This window comes from Dermacentor andersoni, chromosome 8 (genome assembly GCF_023375885.2).
Source record: "Dermacentor andersoni chromosome 8, qqDerAnde1_hic_scaffold, whole genome shotgun sequence".
Classification (NCBI taxonomy): Eukaryota; Metazoa; Arthropoda; class Arachnida; order Ixodida; family Ixodidae; genus Dermacentor; species Dermacentor andersoni.
The window spans coordinates 110,202,465-110,218,995 of record NC_092821.1 but is presented as its reverse complement, the minus strand read 5'-3'; the positions used below and the strand labels follow the sequence as shown (position 1 = coordinate 110,218,995).

The following is a 16,531-nucleotide window of genomic DNA, read 5'->3' as shown; positions in this document are numbered from 1 at the left end:
TGCTGTCTTCCTGGGAATACATATCAACACTGTTTTGCAATGTTCCAAGGGAAATTCAGGGCAACCCTCTAGCCAGCATGTCTACTATACTTCGCTTGGCCAAATCGGAACTCTCTAGATACTGAAAAATAATATAGTCACTATATAAGTGCTCGGTTAGTCATATAATCTTTTGGAGTATACCTTCATCGAAGAAAACCTGTATGCATCAAAGTACTAAACTCATAATGACCAACCATGGCTCACTCTTCATCCAGAAAACTCTTCATCCGAGTACCACAAACTATTTTCTCCACATAGATATACAAGTTGTTTCCTCCTTAAAACAGACACTCAACCCAGAGCATATGACACATGATACAAGTCTTTATTATCGGGATCAAAATAGAAACAAAACAAGCACAATAAGGAACATGGAGTGTCCATCACGGGTATGGCAATTACATAAATACACAGCAGCCTTGCCAGACTGCTCTCTCTGTACAAGTGATTACATGAAAAAAAAAAAAATGACATCAACGAAACGGAAAACAAAGATGCTATCCCAAGAGGACAGAGAAAGTGCTCGTCATAGCCTCGCACCCGTCTCACTTCGTGTCCATTTCCAAATGGCAAATGCACTTTCGAGCAGTTGCCATCGCGCATGCACTCTCTCACTCTCATTTCATATATATCTCTCTCTCCACCCTTTTTTTTTTTCTCTCTTCCGACGACTTCAGAGAGTCGTACACCACCACTTCAGAGCCACCCAGTGCGTTGGCAGCTCGGTCGAGTTCTTAAGAGTACTGCGATACTCGTGTGGTAGCACCAACTTCCCACGGTGACGTGCACGAAGTACTCGTGGTACTTCCTTGCGACTTGGTGTCGACACATAGTCCCTGCTTACGACGTCCTCTTTGTGCCAGCCAGTTCATGCATACCACAGGCATACAAGTGGCTATTCGTCGTTCGCAGCAGCAGGGATTCCCGCACGCCTGCACCTAAATAATCCCACAGGTACCACGCGAACGGCGCCTCTTCTGTACAGTCCATGCTGGAATGGCTCGGTCGGTTTGTCAAACACTTGTTCCCTAAAAAGCCTGGTCCAGCCAGTCTTGGTGGGGAAGGGTGTGTTGTATAGGGAGATGGGAGAGGGTCACCTGGATTTCTTTAAAACATGGAGGGGATTTTTCTTTTTTTTCTCTCTTTCTGCACTTCAGTGTTGAACTTGTTGGCTGATGATGGCTGCACACTGTTTCGCACCTTCACCGAGGATGAAGTTTTCGTGAAGGCCATCGACCACCTGGATCTTTACCTTGCCCTCGCAGCACTGAAAAGAAGTTAAAAAAAAAAGAGGACAATGAAACTACGCATTAGAACACTGCAGTCACTCTAGAGACAGTTATGAGATAATTCAGTCCACAAAGCACATACGCCAGTGCTACACAATGAAACATGCTTCAATCACCAAAAGCCCACACCACACCCCGATTTGCTTCCCTTCCTTATGCTACTCCAAACTACAATATAGAACTCTTAGATCTCGGGTTATCTTTCCACCCCATGTTGCACACGTACTGTAGTATTTCCCGGATGTTCAGACAATGCTGTCCTATACGATTACTATGAACATGGTTAACGACTGTAGACTCGAACAAAACAAGGTTACGTCAGTTGCTACCTGCTATGTGTTCTGTGACACAGAATAAACATCCAGCACGCTTTTCCCTGGCACACTAAAGGTGGTGCTGATCCTTGCGGATGTTTTGATTGTTGCCATCATCTTAACGTCGTTCTCCTGCTCTTGATAACTAATATTGGCACTGCTTCAATACTCCAGCACTCTGGTTCAACTGTGCAAAAATGGCTCTTCAACCCTCAGAATGGCAGCCAGCCATCCTACTTCTACTACACAACAAAACACTTGAAGCACAGTCATAAACGTACCACTTAGATAACGAAGTCCTCACACTACCAATACAGAATAAGACCACTCGTTCTTCTACACACATTCTACAGGCTGTTCATAAACAGTCCACTGACTGTTTTCCACTGACTGGCATAAACAGTCCACTGACTCGCAAGTGCTTTCTCACCTCAGAGAGACCGTAGTCAGCTGGCAACTGCCTTGCCATCTTTCGTGGCCTCGACGCCTTGACAAGCACAACATCACCGTGGAACTTCGCGTGTGGCTGGTAGTTGGAACCGGCCTTGAGGAACTCGTAAAAGACCCGTGTAGCCGTAGCCACATCCTGGCGACTGGGGTGCACATTCGGATAGGCCTTGAGGAGTATGTCGGTCGCTGCCTCCTGCTTGGCGTCCCAGTTCGGGTACTGGTTCATCTGACTCCGCACCTGCAGTAATGGAAGGCCACAGTTTTCAGAGATGGCCCGCACGCACTGGGAGAACGTGTGCGTTCACAACAGCAAGCATGCTCGATAGAGCCGTCGCCCTCAGATTCGTGACCCATGCCACCACACAGGCAGAGCGGTCACGTTGTTACACTGAACAAGGTACAGATTAAGGGGAGACGCGGGTCTTGAAATGTCAAAAAATCGCAAAAAAGTCGATTTTCGGAAAAGTGCGTTTTCGCTACGTTTATACATTCAAGAATCCCTCCGTGAAATCTAGAACCTAAATTTAATCGGAAAATAACAAAAAAACACACTTAAACGGGCCAGGGTGGCCGCGAAATTGGCAAAAAATTGCCAAAAATGTTCGAACTTCGCGCCGTCGTCATTTGCGAACGCGTTGGCCAGCGGGCGCCATTTTGAGCTTGTTTGGAAGCTGCTTTCTTTGTGCGTATTTTGCGCCGGTTCAAAATGGCGTAGGTGAGGAGGAACCGACGCTATCGCGTCATTTCTGAAGGATGCGCCCGTGCCGCTGATTGGCCAAAGCACGCACGCCCCCCGCGCGCCTCGCTCCTATTGGTCTGGCGCCGTTTGAGTGCCGATTCCCGCGTTCCCGACTGGCTGGTCGCTCTCGTGCGCGCTGCGTGTTTGTGTGGTTTCATCGCGCCGCTGCCAATGTTCGGCCGCTCACTTCTAGACAGCGTTCGATAAAGTGTCTTTTTCGCTGCCCGAATGGCTGGAGGAGATCGTCGTCTGAAGACTACTACGCGTCAAGCGTTCGGCAAGGCGCAAAGGCGGCCGTGGAATGCGCGATAGAAGACGGATAAGCCTGTCGTGTACCCGGAGTTGCCGGCTGCTGGTCTGCCTGAAGATTCTGCAGGATCGAGTTCCGAGCTGCAACCCAGTACGTCTAGCATCAACACTTCGTCCACCCACGCCTCGCGTGTTGGCGCAGACTGTGTAGATACCGTTTTCTTCACGACCGAAGAAAGAAGCAAGCGCGCAGCGATCGCCGAGAAGGCGAAAACGCGCCTGGCGTCGCAGTCTGCAACGGAACGAAAGTTTGAGCTGCTGGCTGTTGACACGAAAGAGGACGTCAGCGACAGCGGAACGGAACTTGCTATCGTGGATTTATCCGTGGTGCAAGACTTTTTTGGACTTATGCCGTGTCCCATGTGCGCCAAGAAAACGCTGATGCTTTCGAAGGACCCCGCCAAGGAGTACGGGCTCTGTGCCAAACTTGTGCTGGAGTGCTCCACGTGTGGCATGCGCGAAAGGATCGTCGGAGGCTTCACGTGTACAACAAGGATCACACAAACAGAAATGCTTTGATAAACAAGCTTGCAAAGAGGCACAAGCCACCAACAGACTAAGCCTACAGTCTTGGGCGTTTATAGTGTGACCTTTTGCTGAATGCACAATTGTGAGAGTGTGCAAGAGATAATATTTTTTTTTAAATTTGAGTTCTGGGATTTTACATTCCAAAACCGTGATATGATTCTGGACCAATTTTGACCACTTGGGAAGCGCTACAACACAAGCACAGGAACTTTTTTGCATTTCAGCTCCATTGTAATATGGCGACCACCACTGGGATTTGATCCAAATTTTTTGTTGTAGCCATAAACATTGTGGAAAGGACATATTTTGTTGTGGCAATGAACTCTGTGCAACTTTATTTGCATAGGGATGCCATTTGTGTGCCTTCTGTTCAACAAGGAACTAAAATAGGAATGTGAAGCTCGTGGTGCTAGCTTTTTGGCATTGCTTTCAATGACTATGCATGATTTTGCAACCAATATCTCAATGTTATTTTTGCAAAATAGCCATATATATGTCATGAACTTGCTGCTGAAAGACAGGGCTACATGGTGGTGCAATTTATATTGCCATATTGTTAGTTCATTAAAAGTCACAGTTAACTGAAAGTTCAAACTCGTTTTTCTCAGCTTCATTTTTTTGGACACCGCACACTGCCTTACGGGGGATCTTCATATGTTCTTTCTAAGTGCCAGCAAAATGTTTGGTATCAATATATTCGTGTCGAATGGATCTAGCCGGTGATGCTATTTATTTATTTCTAAAGTTACCGGCTAAATTTTAATTGCCGCTAAATACAAATGGAAATTAGCAAGAATATTGAAATTATGTTTACATCTGGTATTTTTGCATTATAATTGCACTGAGAACAATAAAAATAGCATCACCGGCTAGAGCTACTCTCTGGCGTTCTGGCTGTATACTTCGTTTTTCCTTTTTACAAAGTTAAGTTTCTGAAAAGTCCCTTAAGAAATTGATTGAATTTCTGTATTAAAAACTTTGCATCATTTGTTCTAATGAAGATATACAAAATCTAATTAGATATTTGCAATCAGCAGAAAAAGCTGAACAATACTGTTAAATATCATCCCGTTCACACTAAAATTAACAAAGTTGGTTTTGGGACCCACATCTCCCCTTAACTATTTACCCAATATGACCGGGATAGACGTGCGGCACTACTCAAAGCAGCTCCTACACTAGGAAGATGTTTTGTTTCACCGCGTCGCACCACTACAGGTTGTTAGTGAGAGTACTGCCTCCACACTGATAAAGCGCGTTTATTAATAGAGTACGCAGCACAATCCCTCTTTGTTAAACGAAACATACCGCATTTACTCCCGTAAGACCCACCCTTGAGTAACACCTGCACACGCCCGCTCATGCGAGTCTCATCCTGCCAGTATTGCAAAGGGAAAGAGTGCGGGTCTTACTTGAGTAAAAACGGTACGACCACTCAGTATACGAGGGCACCCCCTCCCCCACTGCGCAGACACACACGTTCCTGGCGTACAGCTTGATGGCGCACCCACCTCAAGGAAGTCGATGTCCAAGTACTGCATGAGGAAGGCGCAGAAGAGGGAGGACTCCTCCTCGTCCTTGCTGTCGGTGAAGCGCGACCTGTGGTGGGCGGTGTGGACAGCCATGTAATGGGGGGCGCCGTCCAGGAGGGTCAGGCTGCCCACGGAGGCTCCCGATGCTTGCAGCTGGACGGCAATCTCAAATGCAACCGTGGCGCCGAATGAATACCCAACTATGTGGTACGGGCCCTTGGGTTGAACCTCAGCGAGTTTCTGCAATGGCACAAACATAAAAAAAAGGATCCATGTGTGACTCGTCAGCTACATGAAATGTTTCCTGATGTAACTTGATTGATATAGCTATCAAGAGATCACGTAAGGGGGCAATATGTTGGAACATCTGAACAGCTTGCATAACTCAGCTGGAACTGGCTTGTTTTGCGGCATGCCAAGGATTCCTTACATGTCTGCTCCCATTAACATGGTTCTGTGGACAAGGAGCAAATGACAGCGGAGCCCGAGATTACTTGACTGGCATGCAGATATGTTGCACTGTTTTGTAGCATAAGGCTCTCACGTTTCAATCTGCAGGGTAATCAAAAAGTTAACAAAAGAAAAATGTCTCGTTTAAATAGAGTAACGCCCCTCCCTTATTTAACAACATATTCAAGTGGAGGTAGTGCGACAGTAAGGAGTAACTGGCGTGCGAGCATAGAAAGATGAGCATAGCAGTTGCTGTTAAACGCTGAAGCCAAAAGCCTATTTCCTTAGGAAAAAGCTGCAATGCCTTTTGCTTCACGAAATTCTGCAATCTGCACCGGAACGTGAACTCACCTGCAGGTAGATGGAGGCCATCTCCTCGATGGACCGCACAGGAATGTCGGGCGTCCTCTGCACCCCGACAGCTCGAATGGGGAGATGACTGGCCAGCTCGGACAGGCCGTTGACGTGACCCTCGATCGGGTGCATGATGAACAGAGGCGAGGCTCCCTTCAGGCCGTTCATCTCGACCAGGACGCTGTGGGGAACCAGCTCCTTGACCAGCGTCAACCGGGGAACTTCGGACACGTCTGCAGATTCTGCGAGAAAAAAAAAGAAGATTTATTTACCCCCTTTAGAGTCTTGCCAGTCGCAAAGGCCAAGGGAAGCGATGGCTAAATTATGCAAGGTCGTATGCGGCACCAGCCTTTGCGAGAGAGCTTGCGATCCCAATTTCACAAACAACCGCGGTCACTAGAAGAGTGGCACCAAAACTTTTGACAAAGGCTGAACGACGCGTGCCCGGTGATTAATGACTACAGAATGCTCTGCCACCCACCTTCGCTCTCTTGAGGCGCGGTGGCAGCGCTGTCGGACTTGGCCGGCGCGCTGCTGGCGCCGCCACCGATTTCGCGCAGCCTGTTGATGGTGAGCTGCCGGATCTCTTGCATGGACAGAGCGACGTCGTAGTCACGCTCGATGGTCTGCTTCACCTCGACGCCCATGAGCGAGTCCATGCCCAGCTCTCCGAGGCTCATGTTCGGGTTCAGGCTCGACGGGTCCTTCACACCTGCAGACGAATCGAGTAAAGGAGCGTCAATACAAAACCAGGTCAAGCAGATGCAAAAAGCCGCAGCAGAAACCTGCAAGGCAGGGAGTTAAGAACAACTTTCTCCTAGTAGGTGTACGCTTGCCCTTATACTTGCTATAAACATGAGTTCCCAAATGCCAATATCAACGCCTCGAAGTACACATACACATTCTGTAAAAACAAACTACACGCATAAGGCAATGTGTAAACGATCTCCATACATCTAGCTTCATCTGGCTAACCTAAGCTTCGTCTAAAAAATTTGTCCGATGGGATTGAGTTGGGTTTAGTATAGCAAGTTGGAGTAAATGTGCCTCGCAGTGTGCCAAGGCTTAAGATGCATTACGTCCTTAATGGGACAATTGATAGAGCGTGCTCAAAGGCAACCTTTTGTTTTGTTGTTGTTAAACAACCATGTGTAATAGCAGGGGATCACTGCTATTCTGCTTTCAGGGCCAGAGAACAACCAGCAGTCCCTAAACCTTCTCAAGTCAAAAATCCCCATAGACATTACTGTTACACTCACCAAGAATGTGTGCGATAGATTGGACAAGGTCCTGCTTGTTCTTGCCATCCGACTTGGTGGAGAGGTCGGCCTTGACCAAGCTCGAGACAACAGGGTGGCTTTGGCTCAGGAACCGGTCCATGACGGCCATGCACGAGCTGATGCGCTGGGGCAGAGTACCACCGACGACCACATCGGCGCCCATGGTGTCGTGGAGGACGCCGACGTCACCGATGGCACCCCATTGGATGGCCAGGCCTAGACGCACACAACACAGCAACTTCAGCACTAAGGCTACAATTTCAGGCGCGAGGGTCGGTATTCCCCAACTGTGCTTTACCCATTTAGCAGGGTACTTCTCTAGCCGAACATGTCACAGCTATTACAGTTTCAGAAATTATTGGATGTCATTACTTATTTATGGTCAAACAATAGAATGTGATTACTAATTATCTGAGGAAATAATTGACCTATTTAAAATAAAATTATATATTTAAAATCAGCTCAAGAAACTGAACAAGTCTGTGCAGTTTGATATAATTTGGTTGAGAAATAAGTGACGTTATCTTTACAACCCATGTCCCCCTTAACATTTTAGATACCTAGAGTTATTGCTAAAGTCACAAGATATACATTTCCTCATTTCAGAATTCTAACTGCATTCGTGCCTTCGCTCCGTTTTCCTGTTCCACGCGCTTTACCTACACCCCTGGTTTGGTAAGCGGTATTTTCGAGTCAATTACTGCGTCGGCTTGAGGTTCGAGACAGATGCTGCGACTGTTGCTAAACACAGCGAAATAGAAACAAAAAATCGAAACACGCAAAGCTGCGGGGGTGACTTCGATGCGACAACTTGCCCCGTGACAAATTTACACCCAAACACCAGTGACGCCTACCTAGCTCTGTCACGTAATCATAATGCAACACACTGAGGTCACAATCACCCCACAAAACCCACGCGCATTCACTGTGAACGTCGGCTCACCAGGCAGTCCGTCAGCAACCCGTCGCTCGCAGATGCGCTCCATGACGGAGTTGGCGTAGCCGTAGTTGGTCTGTCCGGCGTTGCCCCGGCCGCAGGACACAGAGGAGAACACGACGAAATGGTCGAGCTCCGGACACATCTTTCGGGACAGTTCGTCCAGACGTTGCGTGCCGTCCACCTTGGGCTTGCACACGGTCTCGTAGGCCTCTGGCGTTTGGTTCTCAAGGAGTGCGTCGCGGAGGACCTGCGGGCCGAGAACGAAGCATTCGCCGAGGCTCAAACCACACTGTTCAAAGTTGAACAAGAAGCAGTCGAAAGAGCATCAGATCACAAGGCCATGTTTGTTATCTGCATAAGCATGTGGTTTTCGGAATTGAGCAGCCAAAGTGAATTGAAGCGAATTTGTTTTCGATGCAAAACAACATAACGCAGCAGGTTGTCCTGTTTCAATACAATGGAGCTCGTTAACCCCAACCTCGAGCTACTCTCGACAGCAACAGCAACCTCTCAGAGCGAATGAGAAGCCCAATGTGCATTGCTAATTCAACTTTCGATCTTTCGTTCGTTCAAGTGGCACCAAATATGGAAGGATAAGCAACAGACAATCGGCGACCCGCTCTCGGGATTCTTTTTCCTGATCAGCTCTGGAGTGACCAATGGCACACAGTTGATGAGACAACCAGCAGTTCAAGTTTCTGGGCACGTTACACTCCAGCCCAGACATCAGCGACTGTCACAAGGTATTTGAAGCAGGAAACAGCCCACCTTGAGAACAGAATGTCAACAGACAAGCCGGAGACACAGCGCGATTTGGCATCCTATCTGACATGCGACTAGATGAACCAACAGATGCGTCTAAAATGTTTCAACAGGACATAGGAGGTCCTCACGATTACCTATGGCCACAGCAGCCCGCGCTTAGGCCCGGTGCGCTTTGTAGCGTGTTGCCCCATTGTACCATGTGTCCCCTCTGTTTAAAGTGAGAAACACGTGCATAGAGACCATCAGACATGAGGTAACTCATACTACTTGTACAAACAAGACGTCCCAACAAAGATACCACAAGTTTCCAGTATGCTCCAACACTGCATGCTCCAACACTACGAACATCCATTTTTCTACTACGCTGCTGAACGAACCAAAAAAATGATCGCACATTTTCACCACGTAACCATTGAAGAATGCACTTCTTTCTTTCCTTCCTCACACTAACGCATGCTTGCAAATGTTTTAGTTTTTCTATGGGATTCTACAGGATTTTCTACAGGATTTTACTACAGGTTTTGACACTCACCACCGCCAGGTTGAAGATGCCGCCAACTGGTCCCAGTGCCTTGGCGTCCTCGATGATCTGCCGGGCACCCTTCTCGGTCGAGGCGTCGGCTTTGCTCACGACCACCTTGCAGCCGGCGTGCTGCCACCGGTGGAGGCACAGCCTCTGGTACCCCGTGCGCACACCGGATCGCGCGCTGAGCACCAGCTTGCGGCATCCGCGGTGCACCATCCAGTCGGCGAGCTCCAGGCCGAAGCCCCCAAGACCGCCGGCGATCACGTACGACTTGTGCTCGTAGAAGCAGGTGCGCGCCACCGCCTCCACCGTGAGTGGCGTGGCGGGCGTCGTCTTGCGCGGAGTCTCTTCCGGCCTGATCTGTTCACGTGAAACGGCAACAATGAATGTTAGTAATTGACGGGAGTAATTGAGAATGCAGTTGCCATATTGGCCATGACCTGCCCATAAGTATTGACAAAGTCCATATGGTTTGAATTGAAGAGATTGTCAGAGTTTACCAGCAAACTGTGCTAGCAAAATTTCAAGCAAAGCTAAACAACAGTTGACCCCTCCTTTTTTTTTTTAATGAGTGTCTAGTGTTTCACTGGCAAAACTACCCGACACATACTGGCTTCAGACATCTGCTCTCAGTGCAGCAAAGTAAAATTCAGCTCCTTTGCAGCATTTAGATGATAAACTGCATAGTGCCAACGCAATGTGGTTGTGTCTTGAATGATGAACTAGAGTTTTCTAACTTTACAGCAAGGCCTAGATACACAATAAGTTACAAAACTTAAGCTAAGTACAAAAAAAGGGGCTCTTCTCTTTTCAGTACAAACTTTGAAGGATAGAACACGACTTGATTGCCTTCTATAGCTGCTGTTAAAGGTGACAATACATACAGAATTTCAGTTCCCACCACAACGCAACTGTGTAGCAAGTTTCTGAGAATGCACAGGTAAGGTATTTTTAGTGTCCTGCCATTGGAAGACATTAAAAGGAACCAAACAAAGCCAAACGCACCTCAAGCACCACTTTGCCCATGTGCTTTCCGGAGGCCATGAACCGGAACGCCTCCTCGGCTTGGTCCCGCGTGAACTTGATGGCGTCCAGGGGCCGCACCGCACCCGAAGCAATGCCCTCGCGGACAAGCTCAGCGACGCGACGCTTGTCGGCAGCAACGAAGGGGTCGTCTCCAAACAGCGCGTCCAGCAGGATGCCGTGGAAGGTGACGTTCTTGAGGAACACCGACATGCCCAGGGGTGAGTTTTTGGAGAGGTCGAACTTGCCAATCTCCAGGAATCGGCCGTGGGTTGCCAGGCAACGGACGCTAGCCTGGAGCTTCTCTTCTGCCAGCGAGTTGAGTACGAGGTCCACGCCTGGTGTTTGAATAGAGAAGATGGCGAGACTTTAGGCACAGGTGGGCATTTTGTCAAACGAGAGAACCAGAATTCGGCTAGTTTAAATGTCATAAGTCAACCTCTGATGGAGGCACTCAAAACGGGTTTAAGCCCTCTGATGCACAGAGACATTAAGCTATATAGTGCATCATTTGGGACATCTGCACTTCTTAGAGTAGGCAGATTTTGCTAGTCGTCCGTGCCATGTGACGATAGAAAGGATTGAACAAGGAAATTTTTTTTTCAGAGCAGGCGAGGCCAAGTTAAGCGAGAACCCTAACCAACTTCAAGCAATTCCCTTCCGAGCCTTCTAGGCTTGATTAGGCCACATCCCTCTCGCAGTTAAGCTCCAAAAATATTTATTAAAAATTTGACTTTGGGGTGTTACGTGCCAAAAGCACAATCTGATTATGAAGCACGCCGTACTGGGGGACTTCGGAAATTTGGACTACCAGGGGTTCCTTAACGTGCACCTAAATATAAGTACACAGGTGTTTTCGCATTCAGCCCCCAATGAAATGCGGCCGCCATTGCAGAATCTGGATCCCGCGACCTCGTGCTTAGCAGCCCAGAAACTATTTTCCACATATGCAGCATAACTCGTGTCTTTACAACTTATCAGCCTCACATAACTTTTGTGCAGAATGCAGATCACTTATGGAAACAATCGTAGCCAAAACTGTAGATTTCAGGTCTCATCATCACTGAATGACGTGCGCTCAAATGCCTTATGACAACAGCACTTAGCATAGAAAGATTGCAAATATAGGCAGCATACATGATGAACTCAATTCATTGCTGTAGTTCCTTCGCTGCCACATTGAATCAACACACTCACCTCTTCCCTTCGTCTCCATAAGGATGTGCTCCTCGAACGTGAGGTCGCGCGAGTTGGCGAAGTTGCGGTCCTCCAGCTGAGGGAAGCGGCGCTTGAGGAACTCCCGCTTCTCCTTGGAACCTGAGAAACAGCACAACGAGACAGCGTTAACATTGCAGCATCACGAATTCTGGCAGCTAAATTTCGCAGTCTGCAGACTCGTAATGAAGCGAGGGCACGAACAACGAAATGGTGCCAACGTCGATATGTCAGCAATGAAATTATGGAGGATTACAGAGCTCTCAAATGAAGGTTTCATTAACCCACTAATATGAATTCACTCGCCCAGCAAACTATGTTACTCAAATGAAGAGTGTGTGCAGCCAATAGGTAGGTTATCTGGAGAAGGCGCAGATATTTATCGTAAGCTAGCCAATCTGACAGAACAATATACATATATTTTACTTCGCAGTGTCTTGAGCTCAAACTTACAGCAAGAAAGAACCATCAACAGAACCAAAAGGTGGCCAAACATGTAACATCATTAAGTTGTCGTTCTTTTTCAATATCAATATCCAAAAGCATTTCGCTGCTTTTACGAGACTCATGAAGGCTAACGCTACCACTACTTGTTCATACTTTTACACATCTAACTAGCGCGCTTTCTAAATATGGAAGCACACAGAACGAAGCGAAACGTGCATCTCCGTTTTGGCACTCGACGCCTTACCAACGGTGGTGAAGACTGTGCAACCCATGGAGAGGGCGATGGAGATGGCCGCCTGTCCGACGCCACCGCTGCCGGAGTGGACAAGCAGGGACTCTCCGGGCCGCATGTTGCCCCTCACCAAGAGGGCGTAGTAGGCGGTCGAGTAGGCGACCGGAACTGTGGAGGCCTCTTCGAGGCTCCATGACTCAGGCACCTCCCACAGGAAGCCCGGGTCGGCGGCCACCACCGTGGCCATGCCCTGGGCAGCCACGGATCCCATGACGCGCCGTCCCTTCGGGTCGCGGCCGGAGAACTCCAGGCCGAGGACGCAGTCGGATGTGGCCAGATTGCCTGTTTGAACGAGCAAAAGATGCAACGGGTGAGTTTTTTTTTTTCCGCTTGACTTTTCCACGGGTCAGTTAATTCTCGACTCTCCTAACCATTATGGCTTGTCAAGCGAAATAACGAGATGCGTGTCAGGCACGTCCTAGCATTGAAGTAATGGCTACCATAGTCTGTTCTTATACACATTTATTTTTCGGTACACAGAAACCATCACATGATTGAGTTTTCTTGAAGCCTAGGCCTGTGGCCTCGAGTAAGTTGAAAGGCTCCAACCTGTACAGGTGTTTTTTTAAACAACTTGACTGCAGTACAACGTGAATTAAGACTTTGCAGACACAGGCTACCGCTAAACAGCAATTGTTTTCTGGTTGCCTGTTTCCTGTTTTCACATTCGTTTCAATTCACAGATAAGGCACAGGCTAAAGTTAGTCACCGTCCAACGAAAACTGGTTTAGGGAAGAAGTGTCATTTAAAGAAAGCCTCGTTCATCAAGCCCGTCTTAGTTCTGGCACCTTCTCACTGACGTTGCTGCAGGCTTTTGCGCACACAAAGCATAACGCACCTCCTTGATACAGTCAGCACTCTGGTGATGTAATATTATGCCTCTAGGCAGTGAACTATAGGCATAGCCTGTCAGAAATTGCAACTGGGACAAGATTTACAGATGACACATACCAGGCAAGGCATCCGGTGGAAGCTTTCCGGTGGCCAGCATGATGTCACGGAAGTTCAGCGGAGCATAGTACACGCTGCACAAAACACCGTCCATGCTGCCGGACGGCGAGGCGTACCGCAGAGGCGACTCGTACCACTTCAGGCTCGACAGGTCGCCTCGGGTCTGCACGTTCAGGAAGGCGTACGGCGTGGTGGTCTTCGGGGCTCCGTCAGACTGCGTGACCACATGCCTGTACGAACCCCACTGCCCATCGCGGTACACGTTCATGACCAGGTCCTTCTCCAGTATGTCCTTGTACGCCGGGTTGCTTGGGCTGAAGTCGGCGACCTTGTTCGATCCCTTGACGCTGGCGTTGAATATGCACCTGACGTGGCTGCCAGTTTCCTGCCGGAGGCAGTTGGTCAGTCCCACGACTCCGCTGATGGCCGCGTCCTCGGCGAGCAGCCAGACATTCTCGCCAACGGGCCTGCTCTCGTATTCGGCTGCCTTGGTCTTGAGGGGCTCCACCCATTCGTATCCGGCGTTCTTGACCCGGATCACCTCCTGCTTGGCTGCGTCGATGGCCACTGCCGACGTCTTCCTGAGCAGGAGCAGTGTGGAGACGTTGTTGGACTTGAGGCCAACCACGTGAAATCCGCGGGCACGGAACGTCGTCTCCACGGTCGCGCTGGCATGGACCCGGAGCGGGACCTTGCCGACAGTCGACAGGAACATCTCGGCCGGAGTGAGGGCCGTGCGATGGGCGAGCAGGACGAAGCCGTGCTCCTTGCACTGTGCGGACAATTCCTCGGCCAGAGACTCTAGGCTCTTGCCGGATGTGCCAGCTACGCCACGCATGACAATCAGGTCAGCCTCGGGAAGGCCATTCTTGGAAGCAGAGGCAGGGTCCCACGTTACCGTTCTCATTCCTTCCGGGAGCTGCTCGGCCTCAATCGTGTCCGGAGCCGGGTGTGCCACGGTGTAGTCCGTCTTGAGCAAGATGTTGGACAGGCGCAGCAGATTCGTCACCCACGGCGCCAGCACCAGGCCGCCTTCGCCTGCCAACTCCAGAACGCGGATCTTCTTGGTGCTCGTGTTCTCGACCACGACGTCCAAGAGATACCGCAGCGGGTCCTCTTCGAAGAGCACCGTGTTGAGGAAGTCCCGTTCCAGGTCCTCCTTGTGGGCCGCCAGGGCCGTCTGGACGGTGGCGACCAATGACGCGGCAGAGCCGTTGGCCTGTTTCTGGATGGCGGCCAGGACTTTGAGGAGGCCGTGGTTCTCGCCCGGGTTCTCGAGGTACCGGTTGAGCACCTGTTCGGGAGCCTCGCGGAAGCCATTCATGACGTCCGAGATTTGCGCCTTGTTCTTGCCGCACGACTCGAGGACGCGGCGCGCGATGCCGCAGCACACCTCGACGTACTCGCGGATGCAGGACTCGCGCTCGTTGCGAGCGGAATCGTCGTCTGCGTACGGCACAAACTGGTATTCTTCGAGGAAAGGTGTCTGCTGCACGGCCCGCCGTGGGGCGATGCTGGCCTTGAGGCCTCGCATGGCGACGCCACCGGCGCGGCATGTGTTGAGGTAGCGATCGTAGGCAATGTCGATGCCTGCAAAGAGAAATTGCGAGATTAGAAAAAAAAGATATAATTATGCCTGACAGCACAGAGCTAGAGAATACATAGAGCAACAAAATTTTAGCCAGCACTCAGGTTTTATGTTTTCTTATGTAAGCAAAAAAAACATATTAAAAATCTTATTTCATTCTAACTTCTGTACATGCATATTTGCTCAAGTTTTTTGTTGTTACTTCACTCTATGTCAACCTTTGCTTGTGCACAAATAAAGGCCGAGAGAAAACAATTCATCTGCTAAGCAAACACTATACGTCAATAAACCAACTAACCACCGTCAAGAATTTTGTCTTCAGGATTGGAGCAAAGAGAAACACCATCGAATTGTAGTACTTTTGCGCTATATCACGCACTTTCCTTAATGTCAGATTAATACGACGAAATGGATGCACAACGCTACTCACCTGCATCTCCGACCTTCTCGACGACCTTGGCGTGGACCGCGGGGTCAACGCGACAGGACTGGATCCTGACGGGCAGGTTGAAGGTTCGCTGAGGGTTGCCCAAGATGCTGAACTGAAGCATGGTGTCAATGAAGGTCACCCAGTTGTCTTCCCACTTGAGCTTGCCATACGGCTCTGCAAAAGTCATAATTGCAAAACGCCCTTTTAAAAGCGGAGCTCCGGTGTACACAAGCACTCGGAAGAGTAGCACACGTACTTCATTTCTGAGCTACCACATCTGGCAAACGCTGTCATATGAGAAACTTATCTACGAGCACATTTCTGATCCTTGGCGGCGTGCTATGCTTTGATACAAGCCAGCACTGTAAGTCTATAAATTATTTTTTTTTTTCGTTACAGAACTTCCGGACACATGTCGAGATGTTATCGCAACCACTGCATAAAAAGAGGAATGGGCAGACGACAACACCTGTGAGTCTACATGTTCCCCATCATTTGGGGAACCACGTTCCATCTGAGGACACGTCTGAATTACATATGCCGTTCAATTCGCACGACTTTCATGTTATTGTGTGCAAAACGAACTCAATGCCATTATGTGCCAAGGAAAAGATCCTTAAGCTGGCAGCATGCTACTTCCAACTTCTTCAGTTGTACCCCAGCCAATCCTACGCTACATAGGCAAGTTTACATCATCCGCGACACACGCATGCATACCGTGCTGTTTACAATGCAGTACGGGACAAGGGGAAGCAGAACTGCGGGCAAACTACTCACTGGTGAGGTCGGCCTTGATGATGCCCTGGAAGCCTCCGTAGTACTCGTAGCCCCGGAGCCTGAGCTCCTTGTAAATGTCCTCAGTCTCCAGCTCGTAGGCCACGGTCTCGGTGGGTGTGCCGGGGGGTTCCTTCTCCAAAAGCTTCTCGCCTTCTTCGGCCATGCGGATGTGGCCGCTCGCGGCCACCATGCCGGCCTCGCACACCTCGAACTCGCCAGAAGCGCGCATGATGTTCACCAGGAACTTCACAGAGCCTGCGGAAACAAAAACACTCTCAATGCCTAGCCAT

At 49.4% G+C, this 16,531-nt stretch overlaps 1 protein-coding gene across 1 annotated transcript in view; it reads right to left on the bottom strand.

The window, feature by feature from the left end:
• Nucleotides 1-346: 346 nt before the first annotated feature.
• LOC126529219 (fatty acid synthase-like) overlaps nt 347-16,531 on the bottom strand; it is a 58,785-nt gene continuing 42,600 nt past the window's right edge. The window contains exons 14-27 of the mRNA XM_050176816.3: nt 16,242-16,496; nt 15,465-15,638; nt 13,447-15,036; nt 12,448-12,777; nt 11,739-11,858; nt 10,524-10,879; nt 9,525-9,878; nt 8,231-8,474; nt 7,267-7,503; nt 6,489-6,719; nt 6,005-6,249; nt 5,183-5,443; nt 2,076-2,333; nt 347-1,309 (exon numbers count right to left, since the gene is read on the bottom strand). Coding sequence (XP_050032773.2) covers nt 1,196-1,309; nt 2,076-2,333; nt 5,183-5,443; nt 6,005-6,249; nt 6,489-6,719; nt 7,267-7,503; nt 8,231-8,474; nt 9,525-9,878; nt 10,524-10,879; nt 11,739-11,858; nt 12,448-12,777; nt 13,447-15,036; nt 15,465-15,638; nt 16,242-16,496 — 4,769 coding nt within the window. The 3' untranslated portion in view covers nt 347-1,195. The remainder of the gene's footprint in view (nt 1,310-2,075; nt 2,334-5,182; nt 5,444-6,004; nt 6,250-6,488; nt 6,720-7,266; nt 7,504-8,230; nt 8,475-9,524; nt 9,879-10,523; nt 10,880-11,738; nt 11,859-12,447; nt 12,778-13,446; nt 15,037-15,464; nt 15,639-16,241; nt 16,497-16,531) is intronic.